This window comes from Seriola lalandi, unplaced genomic scaffold (genome assembly GCF_002814215.2).
Source record: "Seriola lalandi dorsalis isolate HSWRI2012SDOR001 ecotype SW California unplaced genomic scaffold, Sedor1 jcf7180002054912, whole genome shotgun sequence".
Taxonomy (NCBI): domain Eukaryota; kingdom Metazoa; phylum Chordata; class Actinopteri; order Carangiformes; family Carangidae; genus Seriola; species Seriola lalandi.
Window position 1 is genome coordinate 760,983 of NW_019525464.1, and position 22,374 is coordinate 783,356.

The following is a 22,374-nucleotide window of genomic DNA, read 5'->3' on the forward strand; positions in this document are numbered from 1 at the left end:
TGTGTGTGTGTGTGTGTGTGTGTGTGTGTTTGTGTGTTTTTTCCCCACCTGTTTTGTCTTCTTGACTTTTTTTATTTTTTTAAGTTTAATGCTCAGAGAACCAGGCAATACATTTATTCATAGACTGTACTTTGGACTTTATATTTCAACACATTTCTGAGGAAAATGTGTTACTTTTAAAACACCACTTTATTTATTTAACAGCTAATAAGATAGATACACCCATAGCTATACATGTGCTGAATATGCACTGTACAATGGTGGTAATATGATATACCATAATACGAGGTACATTAGTGCAAGTTGGGTGGCTATATACAGAGAGCTGCACAAACTTTGAGGGATCAGATTAATTCGATAAATAATAAAAAGTCCAGGTGAGCAGTTTGTCCTGTTACAAGAGGAAACTATTATGCCAGAACACAGAGGAGAACCTCTGTAGTGCAAATTTTAACTACATTTTTGGGAAAATCGTGGCTGCAATAATCCTGCTTCCACATCAGCTTCAGGTTTGTTCCTGCGCAAGTTGGGTAAATTCCTTAAAGCTGCACTCATCAATGTATTTCTATAAACAACAGATCACATGACTGTGTGATGAGAAAAGAGTTGCTTGTAGTGACAAACCCACAGAGGATTATCACTTGTTTCTGATATCGCCTTCGGCTTCATGAATTGTTTTAGTGTTTTTCACGTCATTGTTTTGTTTTTTCCACCATCATCAGCCTCATTAACAGCTTTTTTTTTTCGGCAACAAAAGCTCCGATAAACCCATTGTACACTACTGGCCCAGCCCCAAACAATAGACAGACACTGGACCATTTAGCAGCTAAAAGGCCAGGGGCCGGTTGCACAAAACACCATAGGTTTTCTACAGAAGTATGACACTTAAGGTTTAATTTCTCCTTAGCTGAGGTAGTTACTTAAGGGTGTTGTTAAGTTATTTACAGCAATGAAAGATATTTTACAGCTGGTAAAATTCTACTGTTTCCATGGAGACTGCTAATTTGCTGTCATTAGCACTTGTGATACCTGTTGTTGCTTTTGGGATAGGAGTAACATTAAAGAAGCTCTCCACTATCTCATCCTCCCGTTGTTTGGACAGGAACTTCACCATGGTGAACTTTGGTCGCTAAGGTCTTTTGTGCAACAATTTAACCGACTTTAAGTTAAGTTTAAGACTAAGATAAGGAGAAAACCTTAAATACTTCAGTGAACATTTTAAGGAAACCTCAAGGAGAAAACTTTAGGGTGTTTTTATTTTAAAGAAACTAAAACTCAGACTTCAAGGGAAATCTTAACTTAAGGTGTTTTGTGCAATTGGCTCCAGATGTTTTTCTTAGGAGTTGGTGGAGACCAAAATAGAGCAAGAAGAGTGAGTATTGGACATCTGTGAGTGACCCAAAGTTTCATACATATAGTAAGTGGGACACTTGAGCAGATAGCTTCTGGTAATCTGTAATTAAACCTCTAATTGCCCCCCATCACAATTCATAACACAGGATGGGGTCCAAACATTACTTTTAAATTGACTGATACTGATTAGCACGAGACAACAAACTTAACTCAAGTAAAAGTTTGTTTACAAAAGTAATTGTAAACACAAATTGGTAATAATGCCTTTAAAATGAGTAGCAGTTCTATTTTACAATGATTTAAAATCAGAGTGTAGTAAGTGTGAATAGGCTGTTCCCAGTGTAAATCCCAAAATAAAGAGGTGGCCTGTATGCAGACGTCTGTTTCTGAAGATGTGGGACTGAGCACTGAGGACTGAGGTTTCCTGGACGGCCCAGCTGGGCTCCGCTGCACAAAGGCACCACTGAGGCTGACTGTAAAAAGCTGTGGTCACTCAACAAGGGCATTCCACGGCAGATCTGGCCATCCAAATTCTCTGTTTTATTACCCAGATTCCTTCTGTGTGTGCTGCCAGTGTGCTTTGCCATGAATTCAACTATGTTATTAAAAGTACCTATTTAATGTTTTCTATGCACCACTTTGCAAATGAGAACAAGTCTCCCAGCAGTCTCACAGCAAACCTTTTTTTAGTCAGTTTGCAAGCAACATTGTTCTCATGCATTTAACCACTTAAACACTCAATCATTTACTTAACGTCCAAAAATGCGAACTCACAAGTTCCAAATTGGCGACCATCCTCTCATGACAAGCCCACATTTATAACGCTACTGTAGTCCTTCAGTTTGACAACCAAACAGCAAGAAGTGACAGTGATTTATTGCATTGCTTTTCACACATTGCTGTTGTACTTGCAGTGCAGCACTGTTGAATAAACAGTAACACCAGAGTAAATTCATTTGGAACCTGCTGCATCATTTCTTACCCCTGTACATTATTACTTTTTAACTGCAGCTACATGTTGCTGTGAAAAATAGTCATCTTGAAAATATGGGTTAATTATACTGTAAAGGGCCCATTAAAAGCCCTCCAGGGTGCTAAGTGGTAATGTGTGTGAATGTGTACCTAACACTGTGGATCATAAGTTTATTATAGGTTATACACTTTATAATGTGGCCATTTATTTTAGCAAGCAATGGTATCCATAATAGGATAATAGGGATAATATGCTTCACCAAAGGAAATATTGTTTTGCATAGTAATCTAAAGGGATTGTGAGAAACACACACACAAACACACACACACAAACCAACTGCAGGCAGACATGCTGATAAGAGGTGTGGCACAACGCCAAAACACTCTTGGTGAACACCTACGCAGTTACCCTTTGTTCTTTGCCCTTTGTTTTATTTTCAAAGAAGAGTTAATCACTTTTTTTTTTATCATGTCTAACACTCTTACTGGAAGAATTACCATCAAAGACAGAGTTTGAAATAACATCTACAGTAAATGATGTGTGTTGAATGGAATATTGATCTGAAGTAACTTTAATAGCCCTAACCTCAAGTAAAACTCGTTTTCTTATTATGTTATTATCTCATTAAAATTTGAAAACTGTAATGGTTTTTAATTAGTCTCATAATTCATTATGTCTTATATGGTGGAGCAGGGTAAAACATAAACACATATTCTTGTCCAAGTTCCTGCTAAATGAATATGATGTAAAATATATCTCAGTACAGTGAAGCACTATCTCTAAAAGTTATAAAACGCTTTGCATGTGTGATAATAAGATAGAAGCAACCACTGCTTCCCTCCCTCACCTCTTAGACAGCTGAAGAGGCTGCTTCCTAGAGGACTACACACGCCAGAACTTTCAGCCCAAACAAACTCCAGCCCTAGAGCTTTTAAAAAAACTTTTGGCACAAACCTGACTGCCTCTGAAAAAGTTTTTGATTTGCTCCTTCCTGGAGGATGGTACTTTCAGTGGACTCCTATAAGACACCTCCTCCCTCTGCCCAAAAAATGAAAAATGTCTTCTCATAGAAACTCCTGCATCCAATTCTCCACTGTGTCTCCAGATAGTCCACAGTTTCTCCAGAACAGAGCTAAATACCCCACTTTCACGTCTCTGAAACTCCTCTGGAGTTAGCAAATTCAGCCATTTGTTGGCGATGCCTCAGATTGAATCTGCCCTCGATGCCTTTTTCTGTGTGTTCACGATGCTTTTTAATTTTGTTTTGTGCTTTACTACTGAGCAGCATTTTTACCATTTTCTGTGGCGTGAACATGAGTGATTTTTTTTGTTCCCTCCCGGCATGAGCGTTAAGTCAGAAATCTTTACGTTTGTGCGACTGCAAAACTGTTCATGTTCAACAATAATTGCTGCCACTCAGCTCCTTACGATCGAACTGCTCTTGTTGTAACTCAATCATGTTCTTTGTTCTTGTACATTTATGTACAACACATGTTTTTGTATGAGCTCTCTGTCTGGAAAGCGCTCTCTAAGGCCAGAGGCTGCTTTTGTAAACTCACTTCCAAAGTTGCAGTCTTTGTTTGTCTGCAGTCAAACATGCGTATAAAAAGCACACTTTTCATACTTGTGAGCCGATGAGTCATCCCTCTGGATGTGGCGGACACTTCATCTTCTTTAAGCAGACAAATGTGTGTCAGTAGACTTGGTTGCAACATGGGCGGCCTTATATCTGGGGCAGAGGTGTTTGGGTTCATGTCTTAGATTGAACCCACCCCCCCCTTTCACTGTTGAGATAAGGAATCCCAATAGAAATCAATGAATGAGGTAAACCTTTTCTACAATGAATGCCCTGATGTCTGCAGCTCAACCCCGTGATCCATAGCAAATCAAGGTGGAAAAAATGGTTCTGAATGCTGGCTTTTGTCTCCGCGAGGCATTTCTCGAGAGTGAGATCAGTCCTGCTTCGTTTCTGAGAAGGTACAGCTCGGGTCTGTGGCCAGCAATTGAGTTTAGGCTCTATTCCCTGCAGACTATTCAGTGGCAGAGGAGGAAATTTAATAGCCTGTCATTAACCGAAGTTTCGGTAAAGAGAAAAATTTAGGCAACGGCAGAGAGCTTGAAGCTTGAAACTGCAGATATGCTACAGCGGTAGTTGACTTGGAATAGCTGTTGATGTTAAGAATACTCTGATGCATTTTAGGGCTGAAACCAAGTGATTTAATGTGATTAGAATTGGCCAGTATAGAACACTGATTCGTTCCTCCTCCTAAAGATTTGGAGAGTAAGCTGGGTCTCAGCCAGTTTAAACAGCTGTATGCTGAACATTAAAACTATCAGTGACTGAAGTTCACTGTCAGTCTCATGCTCAGGGTTTGCATGGTAGCCATGTTTGATCTGATCTGAAATAACAACAGCAGTTACCAATTAAGTTAATTAACCTTAATAATTCATATTTAATAAAAATCAATGCTATTTTTCACTGTGCAAGCTTTTGTTAGTGCTTAAAGATATGTTCTTGACAGAGCGGTTTGGCAACATCAAGGGGAACATTGCTTATCAATACCTCATCTATCAAATTGGGTCACATAACCTCATCAGACTCCACACTCCTCCTGCACAATGCAACTTCACAGCTGTACATCAGGGAGGCTGGCTTGGTGATAGAGATGCCCAATCCTGCAAGAGAGAATTCAGATTCATCCAAGAACTGATTCCCAACAATTAGGGGATGAAAGCACTTTACTAGAACTAGACTAAACTTGTAAGATGATTCCTGCTCAAGTCAAGTTATCTGCAGGGCGCTTTTCCTATAGAGGACTAGACGTTACTATTTATAATATTGATTAAAGAGATCCAGCAATTCCCAACAGGGTTTAGGAAAACTTCCTTTTAAGAGGCAGAAACCTCGAGCAGAACGAGGCCCAGGCCGGGCGGCAGAAATACCTGGGGGTGGGGGGCAGGAAGGAGAAAGGGAGAAGAGAAAGAGAGGATGCTCATGTGCCTGAGGGAGCAGGCAAACTAAGTAAACAAATACATCATCAAGTTAGTTACGATGGAAATTACATTAGTTCATTTTGAGTTAAGTCATAAATCTGCATGTATCTGAATATCTATACTGCCACACCTTCGGTTTACTGTCATAATAAGATACTTATACTCTTGAGACTTATCTATTTGTTCCTGACAGGAATGAGCTGACACATATTTTCATGTGGGTGGGTTCTGAACGGTCCGAAAAGGTTCTTTACCGCTGAATGTACCGGAGGCCTGTTGGGGTTTTAAAAGCTGTGAGCCGCTCTGAGTTTTCCTCAGCAGGTGTGCGGCGGAGGGACGACAGCAGCGGTGTCGTGTGCCGTCCCAATTTGCTCCCTTTCCCTGACACTTGGTTTCACTCCCGGTTTAACATGTGTGTCTGATTTGTGAGTAATGACATGTATCTCCAGCGAGCCTCGTGAGTTTGTGCTCTGTGCTTTCAGCATGGGTGGTCAAGAGAAAGTCAAGCGGAGCAAATAAAGCCGCTGTCACGGTAAAACACTGGATTCCATCTTGACAAACTACATAAATAGCCAATGGAATGAGTTGTGGTAATTTTGTATATTTTGCGTGCTGCTGTCTGCACTATTTACTCTGGACTGGAAATTGTTTCCTTGAGAGAGAAACACCACTTTGTCTTGTTTTCGTGTTTGAAAAAAATAGAGAGTGGACTGGCTTTCTTTTTTTTTTGCCTTCAATAAGACCAAACAGACTGGTTCATCTCACTTAAGATAAACAGTCTCGGGCATGGTATGACTTTACTTTCAGATTGGTAGTTAACAGCTGCTATAGGTAGGTAGTTGTTGAGTCCAACCTGAATGTGAGAATCTCCCAGTTAAAAAGTTAGGCAACTAACATAATTGATTTACACTTATTAACCTTAATAGCTCCTAATTGAGACCTTAAGGATTCGGGGATGTTAAGTAGCTCATGCTGTCTGTCTGTGAGCTAACATTAGCTCAAGCAGCGTAACTTACCAGGAGTTTATCTTCATTACTGTCACAAGGCTTGGGCAACTGTCCGGCCCAAATATCATGATATACTATATTTTCTCAGGAGGCTGAATTTTTAATGATATAATTATATATTATTACATTTTATAATGTATGGTAATAAGTGACGCTGCCACTAAATAGCAGTTCAAAGTTTTATTTATCTCATGCACAGTAAGCCAAGCAGTAAAGTCAGGGTCAGACTCATTAGCAGGGCAAAAAAAAAAATCGATATTATGGAAACATTGCATATGGTGGGAAATAATAATAATAATCTAAATTATTGAATATTGGCTCATAACTAACTTTAACTGGACAACTTTGTATGTGTTATGGAATAAATATTGTGCCAAACCAAGAAGAGAAAATGGCTAAAAAAGAAGGTAAATATGCCAAGAAGATGTTTTCTCTCTCACTGTCAGTGTTGCTTTTCCTGATTTTTTTATTTTTATTTTTATTTTTTATGTAGAGCCAGTTTCTGTCCACCACCACAAACACTTGGGGTTCATTTCCCAGTGTGGTACTTCCAGCTTTGTACAGCATTCAGACGGCCCTGGCATAAAAATGTTTAAAAAAACAAAAAGTCAGTCCCATGAGAACTTTTTATGCAGCACAGTTCAGTATCATCTGGGAAGGCATGGTTCTACTTTCTGTTGCTGGACTGGGGAGTTTCTACTTGTTCTTTTATAGAGAGCCAAGCGGACTGATACTGATTTGTTTCAAGCTAAATGAAAATAATGATTATTGTGTTGGCATTCAGCAGCTACAGCACTCCTGTATTTAACACGCTTAACAATGGAGCTGATGTTGACTCAGAGGAACTGCAGTATTTATTAGTAACTTTTATGACAGCCTGTTGTTTCTCTGAGTAGGTCTGAAGCTGTTTGCAGCATTGCTAAAAGTTAATATGGCTCATGTTTAATTGGCATATGTCACACTGCACCCCACAACAGATGCCATGGCCTGGCAGGGCCGGTTATCCAGGCCTGAACTGCCTCAGTGTTGGTCCACACACTCTTAATGACAGGCTTTTTCAATCAGCATATTTAACACATCAATAACCAGCTATGTTTTTTTTCCTTTTTGGCCCCACAGAAAGAAAGTCTCTGAAGGCAATGAAGTCATTAAATCAAACCCTTCAAAGCGACACCGGGATCGGCTGAACGGGGAGCTGGACCGCCTGACGGACCTCCTGCCCTTTTCCGAGGATGTCCGCTCTCGTCTGGACAAGCTGTCAGTCCTTCGCCTCAGTGTGGGATACCTGAGGGTCAAGAGCTACTTCAAAGGTGAGGAATATGTCTTACCTAAGATTTTCTAAAATGTCAAACACTGTCCGTGCAAATGAGACAGGACATGGACCTGGGGAATCAAATCCTAATAAGCCGTTCTGCAGCTCTGACACTCGACATTGCACTATATGAACCTGACACCGCGGTCTAGATTGACATACGGTAACTGCTGCTTCAGAATAATTGCATGTTATTGAAATTCCTAGGAAACATTTTGTTCCATTGGCACCAAATTTCATTTTAAGGCTTGCACATTGTTGCAAAGTCTTCACAGACAATGGAGTCATAACCTGCAAAAACAAGGTTTGAGACAGTTACTAGAGTCATACCACCACTTAACACTGCTGGAGCTGAAAGTGAATTTAGAGCAACACATGCAAATAAACTGGCAGTACCTTTGACAGCTGAGGCAGGAATGAGAAGCATGCAGGAATCTGGTTTTAGGAAACAACACATCCTCAGTGCTCGCAACCTTACTCCACCCTCTCACCGAGCAGCACCTACAATAGTCACAAAACATATATATATATATATACGTATATGTGTGTGTGTGTGTGTAATTAAATGTTTTTTTTAAGATCCAAGTCTTTACTTTAAGTTAATTAGACTTGCAGGCACCCTGGTTTGTCTTTGGAAATCTGATGAGTCATGTGCGTGAGTCCATTATATGTGTGAGTCACGCACATAACATCTCCACCACCTGCAAATGATAGTTTTCTTTTGAGTGAAACAGACTAGCTGAGGTGTTGGCAGACGAGCTGCTGAGTAAGTTGCTTTAGTGCCTCTTGGCGTCACTGACGTTAAAATTTATGTGTCTGGTCTCTGTTGCTTTTTGGTACATTGTCGCTGCATTGTTCAACCTTTGTGGTGCTTATACAAATCCATGTGACTCTCACATCGATTAGTGACTATCTTACTAACCAGCAGAATATAAATGAAGTTGCTTGCTTTGACGAGTTATAATTTGTATGGGCTTTGGTTTACTACTATGCTAGCAAGGATTTTTTATATTTTTTAATCAAAGAATTTTTCCCCCAAGAAATATAGTGAAGTAAAGCATTCCAACACCATGAAATCATCAGGATTAGACATCTTAGTATTGATTTTCCATTACGATATATTTGTTTAAGAGGGTGCTACTACACTATGGCAGTTATCCTTCTCTAATGTATTCAGTGCCACCTAATAAGCACAATAACATGTATTGTTATTACAACGGCAGTTTTTACATAACTAGCTGTGTTAACCCAGTGAAATTATGAATGCAGTGAAAGGAAAACATAAATCAATAAATCAGTTTATGGCTGCAGACTGATTCTCTCACTTGCCAACTTGCTTTCAGTGTGAATGGATGTGTTACGTGCAGTCAGAGGAGTTGTGACATTCCAGCGCTGCTTGTTCTCACACCCTTTTTTTTTTTTTGTTGCTCTGCAGACAAGATAGGCCGAAGTGCTGGAGTTGCGCCATCGTGTAATCATTTCAGATAGTCCTTTCCATAAACTTTGCACACCTGTGTTTACAACGTGACATTTTTAACTTGTGATAAACTTTCCCCTCGGCTTCGATTACCTGTTTTAAATGGGTTTGCATTGGTTCATAACAGGCAGCTAATGGATTCCAGGGAGCATAAGTCAAATGTTTTGATTTCTACAGTTTGATTCATAGACAACATGTGTTTTATCAAGAGAGGACAAGTTTGTCAGTTTATGCAACTCTAGTCTTTTGAAAGCTACATTACAGGTATGTGATATGTCATAAATTAAAATAAATTGCTTTAAATCATAAAAAGTAGTTATCCATGCACGGCAGGTTCTGCCTGGTTTGCCTCTACTGTATAAATAGATAGACAGCACATGTGAAATATCAGTGGAGACATGTCAAACACCTGGGGCCAGATGTACAAATGATACATACACGCTAAAACTATGCACATGCCATTTCTCACATTTGAACCTGTACTGTAAAAAGAGCTATGCTGCAGCTCATGCAAACAGACGGACAACCTATGCAAAGAGGGTGAGGTGAGATTGCATTCCTAATCTCGTGCATGTATAATTTGTTTGTGCAAATTTCCTGGCTTCATGCATACATAGTTTTAGTGTTTAAACTACATACTGCAAAAAGATGTTCAGCAGAGGAGAAAGCGGTCATCCTTTTCAGACATACAAACAACAGGATCTGAGATTACATGAAATTTGTGTCCCTCACCAATCACATGATACCGCCATCTTCATTTACAGTAACTCCCTTTCTTTTCCCTCTGTCCCAACTTTGACCCACAGCACTCAAGTCAAAGGTCTAGCAAAGAACATCCCTGCACCAAAGTCCCGTTGCCAAAATAAACATCCACAGAAAAGTGAAATGAAACTACTTTTCTCTGCAACACTGAGTCAACTGCCCCTGTTTCTAAAGTCAGGCAGCCCACCCGAAATAATTTTGTTGTTCTTTACATAGAAAACCTGAAATTCTTGTTGAATGTTAGCACTGATTCAAAAGTCTGCTGCGATAATGGTGGATTCATGTGCAGTTGTTTTGGAAAAAATGACATCCCTAATCAGTTTTGCTTGTGAATGCAGTGCCGGTTTCCAGCTAACTGAGTCTTGTGTCAGATTTTGGAGTTTTGACCACAAATAAACATTAAAGCTGTGGGGAACGCTAACAACTGCAGTGGCATTTGCTCTTTGTAGAGCATTGATCTCATTTGGAAAGTTCTCTGGAAATACACTGAAATCTGGATTTTTTTGAAGTTTAGTCATTCTCTTTAGACAGTCACGGACAATTTCAGGGTCTGTAATTTTTATTTTTCTTCTTTTTAGATGTTTAAGATCCTTTTAATAATATTTATGTTTCAGTGCTTGGGAGCAGAGTACATTAGTTATTGGCTGAAGACGCCCCATCCACTTCAAGATATTCATTGGTTTCCAAGAGAAAGACAAAGCATGCAATCAGTAGCTGTTAGCAGGCTGTTAGCTGGAAGAACAGGAAGTTGTGGTCAAGAGACCATTCAACAATATGAAAACAATGGACGAGATAAATTTGATGCATGTCTCCAACAGAATATCCTTGGTTTTGCTTCCTACATCCATTTGCATCACCATGTTAAAACTGATAATCAGAGCTTCACAGAGCCTCTAATGACACTAACACGTCGGCACATTGTGCTTACTGCAATTAGCAGCACACTCACATTAACATATCAAGAATATGGGCTGCACCTTGCATTGCTTACCCACTGCCTTTACACATGAGGTGAGACTATCATGGTTTCTGTGGCTTATGAGTTTGTCAAGGCTCAGAGTAACACGGTGATGTGGGTCACATCTGGGTCAACACTCTTCTTCTTGCCCCTCCCCCTGAACTGAGACAAAAATGGGTCAGACACTGTCTGGCACTGTCTGCGGTGACCAGGGTTCCTCGTTAGGGGATGGAAAATTAATTAAGTGATGATAATAATGTTTAAAAGTCATTTTAAACCTCGACTCTTTGAAGAAAGAAAGAAAGAAATAAGAAAGAAAGAATGAAAGAGAACAGGAGAGAAAAAAGGGAAAGATTGCACGTGTGGATGAACAAGAGAAAGGAAACGTAACCGGTAATTATGTAATGTAATTGTGCATAATTCTGTGGTTGAGCAGTAAATTGTAGCTAACGCTGCAGACTGGAGTCTCTGCTAACAGTAGTGATCAGAGATTAACCAGCGATAGTCGTCCCACAAGAATAGCTCCAACGCAGGTTAAATGCCTGTCCCCTGTATGAAAGTGCATTAGGGTGTGGATTAAAGCAGAAAGTCCACAAATGCTTTTACGGGCAGCAAACACAGCCTGTCACCCTCAACCTGTCGGCACTGGCACTGAGTGTTTATAAAAGCCCTGCTGAACAGGATCTGGTCTGTACTCGTGACTTGGCTGTTTGGGAGCCAAAATAAATGTGTTGTTCGTTATTAGGCGGGATATAGGATTGCACGATCGCGTATCTCAGGGTTTTGTTGTGCCTAATTTCAGTCACCTTTAGTAAGTCAAGATACTCTCTCTTTATTCCAACCAAGGCGTTGAATTCGCAGACACTGGATCAGAGTTCCTTCAAATTACACATTAATCCATATGACCTTTATGAGATAATAAAGTCACAGGAGCAGTGTTTACTGTAGAGCTCCTGTGGTTCACAGAGTACAAGTCCGACAAAGTTACTGACCATGCTTCAAACACAAAGGTCATTAGTCATGTGTCCATAAGCTTATGACTAACTGAAGATCCTCATTTTATGTTTCATAAGTACATCTTTGTTTTTCAGCACTTGAGTCGTCCATGTATCGGTGGAGAATGATTAAAGGAGCTATTTCTAAGTTTTGCTATTGCTACATAGCTAACACTAGCATGAACAGCTGTTTACTTACCAGTTTAGAAGAAGTGTTGTGAGTTCAGCATCAAACTTCATTTCCAAGAGCTGTCTCCAGAGGTGGAAAGCAACACCAATGTTAACTCTTGTTTCTAGCACGTTTTCTTCTACTGAAGTTAGCACACTAACCAGCTAGCCATTTCCGATAGCAACTCACTGCAGCCTCCAATCTGCCCTGAAGATGTGGCGCTGCTCATAGGATGTATTACAACTTCTTCTTCTGATGTGTTTAAAGACATCTATACACTGGAGAGCAATAGCTTAAAGTTGCAAACACAGAACTGCATTTCAACAGCTGTGCAGTATTAATAAGCTCTTAAGTTCCACTCTGTATGAAACTCTGTGGAGTTAAATCATTTAAACTCAGCCCTGATTTTAATTATATCAAGTTGGATAAGATGAAACATTTTGGATTCCCAAAACACAGAGACTTTGCTGTCTATCTAAACGAGATCACCAAGGTTGACTCTCGGGGGTTATCCCAGTCAAAACATAAGCCTGGGATGGGTGTTCAAGTGGGGACGTGCCTAGGATTTAAGATAAAGATCTCATAAACCGTTAGGTAAAAGAAAAGGCTTTAGAGAAAAGAATAAACATAAGCAGTGTTGGGGGGGGGGGGGGGGGGGGGGGGTGCAAGAGAGATTTACAGACCTGATAGCGAAACAAGCTATTCACGGTGGCCTTGAAAAAATGGCAGATCTCGCTGGGGTCAGCTGGGTTGTTCGCCTCATAGCGTGACTTTATGAGGCATCGCAGGATATTTTGAAAGGCTTGTGGATCACTGCTGCTGACATATTTGTGTGACGCTGTTAGAAATTTGAGAAAAATGTGGACTGGCTTTCCAAGCTCATTGAAAACATCCAGGGCCTGTTAGCAATCACAGTTGATGTGGTAACACCATATTATGTGCTGTAATTCAATATAATTTGGTATTTGAGTGTCTGAACCGTGTACACACAAACCCATGTACATGACACAAGTGTAACAGGAGAATAAAGAGGTAAGAAAAACATTTTAGGATCAGTGCAGGGAAGCCCAGTTTTGTTTATTATTGAATCCTGGTGGGTTCATTATGAGGATTTTTTTTTTTTTTTTAATTTGTACATACCCTTAAAACCTCAGTATAATTCACCTGTCAAGTCAGTGTCATACTATGTGAGAGAAGGACATCTTACTGTGGTGACAGCAGCTGCCTGTTGGCTCTTGATTCACGACTCGCCTTTCAGTATATCGTGAGAATGCGAGCAACCGCTGGGAGACAGATTTAATCATGTTTTCATTTTTTTTTTTCCAATTTCCATTCTCTGGAAGGTTTGTTCTTAGTTTCTCCAGCTTCAAACCACAGCACTACATCTCCCTTCATACCCAAACCCCTTTTTTTTTTTTTCCTTCTTCTTCTTCTTCTTCTTCTTCTTGTTCCCCCGTTGGCCAGAGCCGAGCTCGCCCACCAAGGCTTTCTGTGACATTTAGAGTCTTCCAAAAAATGCTGTTGTTTGTTTATGAGCCGAACCAAAATCAGCTGTCGTCCCACTCAGAGTTTGGTTGTGGGGATCAGAAACACAGAAGATGTATTATTACATTTATTTAAGGATGATGGTTCAAATCTGTCAGAGTTTGGAAGGAATTTGAAAATATAAACTGTGATTGTTATTCAGGACAGTAAACTGGCTGTGTTGATTATAATTTGCATATATTTCCAGACTTTAAGCATTTATAATCGTTTCCATCTACCAGCAGCTACAACATCCAAGCACACGCTATCTGATTTGCCGGGGCTAAAGTTAGACAAACGTGTAGGAGGTGAAGTCGGTATTTCTGGTTCAGACTGTCGCCTTCGGAGAACTTTGACTTACCGCCTGGAGACTGATAAGAATCACGTCTTCAGCGACGTGATACGTGAGGCACGCCTAAAACATCAACCTGAATTTTGCCTTATTTTTTTGCCCTTGTTGTTGTTGTTGTTTTTTCCCCCCTGTGTGTGTGTGTGTGTGCCCAGTCCAAAATTGATGGCATTACTTTTCAAGCAGATAAAAAGGAGCCCGGACTGCCAAAAATAGCTCAGAGTGCTGATAAAACAGATGCCCCCAGACTCCACCACCACCACAAAAACAGACGACGTGTCTTGAATAGCGTATAATCTGTTTATTTTGATTTGCCATCATCAAGGTCTTTTTTTTTTTTTTTTTTGCTACAATACACAAACCTTTTCAAACCTGCAGGTTCAAGTGTTTTTGGGGCCCTAAACTACAGTGAACCTGAGAGCTCAATGCACTGCAACTTAAGAAAACACAATGCAAATTCAGAGAACGTTGAGCTCTCAGGGCCACCGTACTAAACACCAAACCCTCCGTCTGCTCATCAAAACGTGTGGAAACGAAAAGAAAAGTCAGTCAAAGAAGAAAATACCAATGAAACTATATGTGTTGTGATTATAAAAAGAATCTGTACGAAAACATGTAATTTTAAATTGTACTTCCTAACTCCCTTTGAAATCCCACAATTAGCTCCATCATTCTTATTAGCAGATTAGCAGTACCCCTGTATCCATAACAAGCCTCGGGCTGCTTCTGCAAACCTGTTTTCCCTCCAAAGCTGCTCTTTTCTTTCTTTTCCTTGAAATGCTTTCATGACACTCTTGTCTGATAACCACAAAAAAAAAAAAAAAAAAATTTAAGCCCGTTTCCTTACCCTAAAGTCATGGAAAGTAAACGGGGACATTAATCAAAAGACTGATGGGAGGATGAACCTATGCACCGAGTGACCCAGCTCATTGGCTGCTGCTTGCTGCGAGCGCTGCCCTTTCCTGCACATCTGCGTGAGAACAGAGATCTCTGTACAGGATCTACTGGAACTAAATGTTTTCAAATCAAGATAATATTCCCCTATGCATTGCTGGCATGCTTTATACTCTCTCTCTGAATGTGGCAGGCATCCAACCCGTGACAGCATTTCCTTTTACTCTCCTTAGTTTCAGTGTGTATGCTGATACTTTAAAGTAGATACTGTTTACAGAGGTTATTTTAATTCAACATACAGGTTTTCAAGGTTTTTTTATTTTTTTTAGTTCAGTTCCAGTTTTTATATATTTTTTGGTTCTAATACCATCCAACATGTTAAATGCTGCCCAGAATATATGACTTTAACCAGCTATGTCTGTGCTTTTTTTCCTCAATATTCAGTGCTTCAAACTTTATTTTACTCTGACTTGTTTACCTGAAAACTCAGGTTAGATTACAGGTAGAAAAACTCCAGCCCATCATAGTTTTTATCGTTTTTCTTGGATTTCTCTTAATTACCCCCATGATGAAAAGACGTCAAATCCTTTAAAGGCTGCCTCATCCCCTGAGTGACGGGGATGTTTGCCTGAAGTGAATCTTGCATCAAAAGCACTCTCTGTGTTTCACCAATCCTATAATGGCCTGTTGTCTGAAACAGGAACCCATAGTTTGATGCTGAAACGGAGCCTCTCTTGGTGTCAGATTACACCGTGACTTGAAAAACAATTTGAAAGTTTTGGAAGAAGCTGTTGGCTGTAAAATGTTTTGCATAAGCATGTATAATGCTAAATATGGTATGATGACTGTTCAAACCAACAGTGCGACATACTCTCGTTTGTCAAAGGCAAGTCATACTTCTATCTAGGTGTGCATAGATTGTATTGCAAATACCACCATCTTGGATTTTGACAAGCATTGTTGGATAGTTTGGGAACATCGCAGCAAAAGTTAGCTGTCACCACACAGTGAGACTAACAAGGTATAAGTAAATGAAGAAGAAAACTGTATCTGTTAGACAGTGATATCCCGTCACAGACTGATAGAAAGGTATTTCCATATCACATCAGATGACTCATGTAAAACTTAACCTGAGGGCAGCTCCACCATAGAGCAGCCTCCTATATGCCAGAACTTCCCATCCCCCCATGTTGTTTTCTGTTTTCCAGAATAGATGAAATGTATTTTTTATCACTTTGTAGTTTATTTACAAGCAAGAATATAAAATAATTAATCGTACAGTAAATATATTGAGAGCTGGCAGGTGAACAAGAGCGGACTGATGCTTCTTTTCCAGGCTGATGGAGTCTCTGAGGTGTAACTCTGACCAGTTTCATACTTGTGAACAGCGTTTATGTCCACATTTAAGTTCTGTGCATGAAGAGGAAACTGACATTTTTCTGAAATCGTTAATAAACTATATGTAAAAATGTAACGTATACAGCTATTTTTTTGCAATAATACAACCCTAAACCAATATAACATGACAACGGAATGAGTCTGCACCTGTGCAAACATGAAACTACAGAGTACATATGTGTGCTAGGTTGTGGCCACAGAAAGTGAGGTGTCAGCTTGGGTTTCTAGTAGTTCTACATATTTCCAGAGCAAGCAGCGTGTCAGTGTCGACCCTGATGAACAAAGACTAGTACCAGACAAATGTGCATTTTGTGATCCAGCAAATACATTACCACTGGAAACCTTCTCCCCTTGATGATCCCTCTCTATCAGGAGGTGAATGAAATAATGTAAACTATTTCAGGTATAGTGAATGCAATCATCCATCTAGTGTTAGATGGCGGTGCATCAATCAAACATAAACTCCCATATAAATCTGCCCCAACACCACCAGAACAGCTCAAAAGAAAACATCTGACTTCAGTGTCAATATAAGTGTTTCCTGGCCTGAGGAAACACAGAGGCCATTAAATCATGTCGGTACAGCAGTCTTGGTAAAATTATTTTTGCTACAATATTTTGATCACATATGAACAACACCCCCCTTCCTGCTCTGTGAAGGCAGCGTCTGTGTTTGATGTTAGTGGGAATCTGTGGTTTTCCTCCCTCGCTGCCTCCCACAAACTCACAGGAATGTCTCTCCAGCCTCTGGTCAAGCTCTGGACAAGTATCATTAAACATCCCTCTCCTGCAGCGGCGTGGAGAACCGTTAACTGCACACGAGGAGCTCCGCAAAGCACAGCGCAATAAACTGTTAATGCTGTAAGCGATGGAAAAAGACGGGGAGGAGGAGGAACGCGGCGCGAGGAGTTCTGGGGAAGTAAAGTAGAGTGAAAACAAGCAGACGGCCACAAAGAGGCCCACTTACTCACGCAAATGCTGAGTAGAGAAAAAGAAATACATGAGGGATGTGTTGGATTATCTGGATTTGGGTTTAGCAGCATGGTCTACAGTTGTTGGTATATTTGGCTGAAGCAGGAAGAATCAACTATGTGTGTGCACGTCCATTTATATAATTAAATAAAATTTTTTACTTACTTTTATTGCACTTAATTCATAAGTTAGTACAACCAGGAAGGTTGGAAGGAACAAAAAGAGTAATTACATATTCAGCTAAACATATGCACATGGATGCACACAGATATTTGTAGGTAACCTATATACATAGATTCATACCTGCTCATGGATATAGTTACTCTCCCTTATAGATATAGATTATTATTATTATTCTATTATTTATTAAAGGTCCCGTATTTAACACTTTTCCTGTGTTTTATTTGAAGTGTTGATCCATAAGAAGGTTTTAAGAATCAGAAACCGTCTCAGTGTAGTTTTACATCTCCTCTCTCAGGCTTCTCTCTTGAGCTCTAGTAACAACAGGTCGGTGAGCCAATCAGTAGAGAGGAGGCTCTGACTCCCTCTTCTGATTGGCTGACTGTTTTCCAAGTGATCAACTAAAATTGTAGGAAATTTCAGGTAAACACTCAGAGAAACCAAATCCTGCAAAGTTTGGATGGTGGGTCCAGGTGGGCGGGGCTTGGTGACTGCTTTGTTGTGACATCACAAAGTTCCAGAAGTCCTGACGGCTGGTTTTAAGGCTCAGTTTCTGAATACAGGCTGTGTGCATTTCTCTGTGGACTGAAGCTTTGATACTTTCACAGTATTAATATAGAACCTAGACCTGATCTATAATCAAACTACACATGGACAGAGACCTTTAGACGATATGGGACCTTTTAAGATAACGTATTTTAACTGAAGATAACTGGAAATATGTGTGCACTGGTTTTCCCAAAATCCACCTCTTTTGTAAATTCTCTGAGTTTTTAAGTAATTTCCTAAGTTAATGAATGGCCTCTTATCTCATCCACTTAAACCAACAACTTTTATACTTTGTCTCTTCATTTTTAACTATAAGTTATTCTTTCCATTTCTTAGATTTACAGTTACCTTGCATCTTTGAACTGATGGACATGAGGGATTCAGCCAGTTCTTAGTGATCTGCTTCAGGGCTGCGATTCTGTTTTCTATATTAATACCGATCCGTCTCCTGCATTTCCTGTTTGTTGTTTTTTTACCTGCTATGACTCAAGACCAACATGAGTTTAAAAAATGTATTCATTTTTGTCTGATAGCTTCTGATGACAGTGTTGCCGGGCTGCTCATGTAACACACACTACATGCTGATAGAAGTCAAAGGCCTGCAGCTTTGTGTGTGGTGGATGTGTGATTGTGCAGGTCAGGGTGTTTATGTAAACGCTGTGTGAGTTCTAGCTGAGGGGTGGGGACGGCCTATGTATCCGTGTTAGAGGGGAGCGTTCAGGGGCCCCTTCCCTCCTTAAAGAAGTTGCGTGACAGGACTGGACTGACGGGGTGGGAGAGGCCATATCCTGGGATTTTCCTGTAGTGGCCGTCCAGATAAGGGAAGCACTCTTGTCGGCTATTGCTTACAAAAAACCCCCCAGGGACCGATGCAAGAGGACCGAGTGTGTTTGTGTGTGTTATTTCTGTGTATGTGTTATGTGTGTGCGGATATGCAGGCTGCCAGATCAGTTTTCCAGCAATGAGAAAACCTGCCTTCTGGCCAGGCACCAACAATTGAAGCTCGACCAAGCCAGAGAGCTGGCTTTGCTTATTCTGCTGCGCACTCATGATCTCACATCCAGATTATTTATAGATCCACAAATGGACACAGGGATGTGAGAATGCAGTCTGCATAGCAAAAGGTATCACACCTGAGCAAAGTCATTCAGTCATTCAGCTTATGAACGACCAAAAACAACACAAGTATAAATAAATAGGTAAATGTGCAGAAATAAATCATTTAATAGACAAATAAATGCAAAATAAATACATTTTGGTAACGAAAGATGCTACATTTATTTATTTATAAATGACCATATGTTAATTAGGTAGGCAGTGCCACCTCAGTCTAAAGCCTGATTGGTTATATTGGTGTGCTCGATCAGATGGATCTACTACTTCTGCCTTGACTTGACTGATACACAGGAGCTTTAGCTTGCTACTAAATTAACAAAATATATTTATTCCGCATTTATTTATGTGTTTAATTTGTTTATTTCTGCATTCATTTATTTAGTTATGTATACTTCTGTTATTTTTTCCGTCCTTCACAGGATTTAACCGTCATACAAGCATGTATAAGAATTCAGGATAAATCTTGACTTGTTCATGATAACCAGTTTCACAATGGAACGAAGTGCATGAGCTGCTGCTGCAGGGTTATCTTAACCAACTTCTACTTTTATTTGCATATTTTTGCATCATATTCGGGATTGTGAATGGCAGCACAGACGTGTTCAACCATTTCAACCATAAATATGAAAAATGATTCTCATGTTTCACAATACAACTTTTCAGAATTTGAGAAGAAATCTAAACGTGACATGACACGGTGGGTGTGAGGTGATTACATATACAGAACTAGCAGGTGATGCAAATGTAGGAACAATAACCATTGTACTTGGTGCAGACTGTCTTTTGATTAGGTGGGGAAACATCTGCCCACACTGGAGCTTTGGTTATCTGTTTATCACACTCACACATCACCCTAATATAAAAAAAAAACAGCAGAGACGTTGCCAAGTCCCTCTTAATCCCTTACCTGGAAATGGTTGTCTAATCCGTCTTTGTTCTCTGGCTGCCATGTGTCTGACACTCGGCAAATCACATGAATGCGAGTGGTATCCTTTTACATCAGGTTCTTTAAGTCACAGGAAAGGAGTATGTTATAGTGACGTATACAATTACATTTCCATTCAAACGTGACCCAATTGTTTAATTCATCAGAGGACTTAATAAAGGCTGAATGTAGTTCACTCTCAAAGTGTATGTTATTTGACATTTTGCCAGGTTAACTATATAAAGGACCCATTGTAGATTTCCCATTCAGAAAGTATTCAGACCTCATGCTAAAGTCATTTAAATTAATTTTTCCTTCATCAATCTACACTCAATACCTGAAAGATATTTCAGTTTTTCCTTTTCAGGGAATTTGCAAAATTTTGCTTTTCCATGATGGAGTGTTGAGTGTAAATTGATGAGCGAAACAATAGATTTAAACAACTTTATCATGAGGCTGCCTACAGGACAAAATGTGAAAGAAGTGATGGAGGTCTGAATACTTTCTGAATGCACTGTAACCAGTCACAGTTTAGAGATCAGGGTAGAGATCTTCCATAACTTTGCTGCAGTAGTTTATGACTTAAATAATGCAAATATATGTACTTCATTTCAGTGGAATAGCAACAATGACACGTCAGACATTATTTATATCTTAGTACTGCCTGCATGTGGTTATGGCTCTGAACTTCGTTAGCGTCAGTGATGATTGATAAGAGGCCGGCCTAAGAAAAGACGTTCAGATAATATTGAAATTCACAGGGAGTCACTTTTGGAACCGCGAGTTTTTAATAGAGTTGTTGAAATTAACTGTAGTGACCTGCTCATCCCCTGATTCAACATGAGTGGAATAATAAACATCCAACAATAGCATTTCAGATCATTTCATCAGGAGGAATTTATTATTATAATAAAGGCTGCTGGACTAAAGTGCGGGTTTGTGAACTGGCCTATTTGAACATTTCTGGAAAATAAAAATGACTTTGAAAAAGACAATTTAATGCCATCAGTGAAACAGCACAGGACTCACCAATGCCCAACAAAGGACATCACTCAGGGAAGAACTGTTATTGTTGAAGCTTTGACTATTATTCCACTTGGTTATTAAACATCCAACAGATAATTCAAGGTCAGGAGACGAGGTCTACCATTAGAGAGTGAAGTAAATCAGCAGGAGAAGCAGTCTGACAGTTTAACTATATATTACAAACCAAATTATTAAAACTAAGTGAAAGTGAAGGTGAGCGTTCAATTGACGATCCAAACTGCCAGCCTCTAAGTGTCAGTGAGGTTTTGTAGAGCTAAGTAATGGTTCAACTTTGACCTGCTGTACCGTAGTTGTGTGTGTTTGCAGTCTTTCAGAAAATGTGGTTGAAATGTGGATTTTTTGCACAATCAGTTTCTCATGCAGTACAATTGTGACTCAGTTCCCAGATCTCAGTTACTTCTGTTTCTTAAAAAAAAACCAATTCTGAATATTCCTTTTAACATCCGCAAGGGGTCTGACGTGAACCACCGAGGCCTTTCATCACTTTAAATCCCTCTTACATCCCTGTCAGTCACACAAAGTCGATGTAGCTGAGGGATATTTTTATGTCCTCGCTTCAAATTCTGAAAACCTCTTTCATGTTAATGTTAATGCTACCTCTGCTGATTCCTCCTCTCTGTTTTCTCACCTTGTGCGCAGCGACCACGAAGAACAGCAGCGGCAGTCTGACGTTTCCTGGACTGAACGGACACAACGGGAACAGCGTGGACACGGCGGGCTTCTCTGAAGGGGACCTGCTGCTCCAGGTACCAGACAGGAATGAGTTAACAGCTGTAAATGCATCTTAAAGCCTCACATTTGTACATTTAAACATTTAGTATTTATTGCCTCTAACGCCTCTGTACACTGTCACAGCAAGTTTAGGACTTTGGTTTTACAGCAGGCAGCAAGTCTTACCTGTAGGTGTTTTGGATTTATTTCTAACTCCAACCAGCAGCACCTGTGAAACCGCCAGCTGTCATAATGATAAATTAAAGCCAGGCACTCTAAAAAATATTGTAATTACACCTTTAAACAGTCTGACTGAATCTTTCTGCTGCTGGCTGAGGACACAGTCTCATGGCCTGATTGATTACTGAGCAGCCTGAGGCTAGCAGGTGCATAAATACCTAGTCAGGCTTTGTTTATTTGCACGCTGGTAGTGTTGTGTCGAGCTAATCCAGGTCTATCCATCCAGGAGGAAGTTGTGACAGGTGACGCTGCTCACCTTGGTGCCTGTTGCCAAAAGCCCCGGCCATGCTTTTGTGACTTTTAACAAAACCTTGTTTATTGACGATCACCTGTCACGTACTTTTCACACTTTGCTTTGCAAAATAATCACAACAGGAGGTGATTATACAAAAGGACCTTTGAGAAGCAGCAGCTGTTGACGTTATTGTGGATTATAAGCAGACAGCAGGATTTACAAAGCACAAACTGA

General features: G+C 40.0%; 1 protein-coding gene across 2 annotated transcripts in view; it reads left to right on the top strand.

The window, feature by feature from the left end:
• Positions 1-22,374, top strand: part of LOC111673149 (aryl hydrocarbon receptor-like) — a 31,699-nt gene that overhangs the window by 1,109 nt on the left and 8,216 nt on the right. For both annotated transcript variants that reach the window (XM_023430822.2, XM_087169748.1), the window contains exons 2-3: positions 7,447-7,637; positions 21,594-21,700. In XM_023430822.2, coding sequence (XP_023286590.1) covers positions 7,447-7,637; positions 21,594-21,700 — 298 coding nt within the window. The remainder of the gene's footprint in view (positions 1-7,446; positions 7,638-21,593; positions 21,701-22,374) is intronic.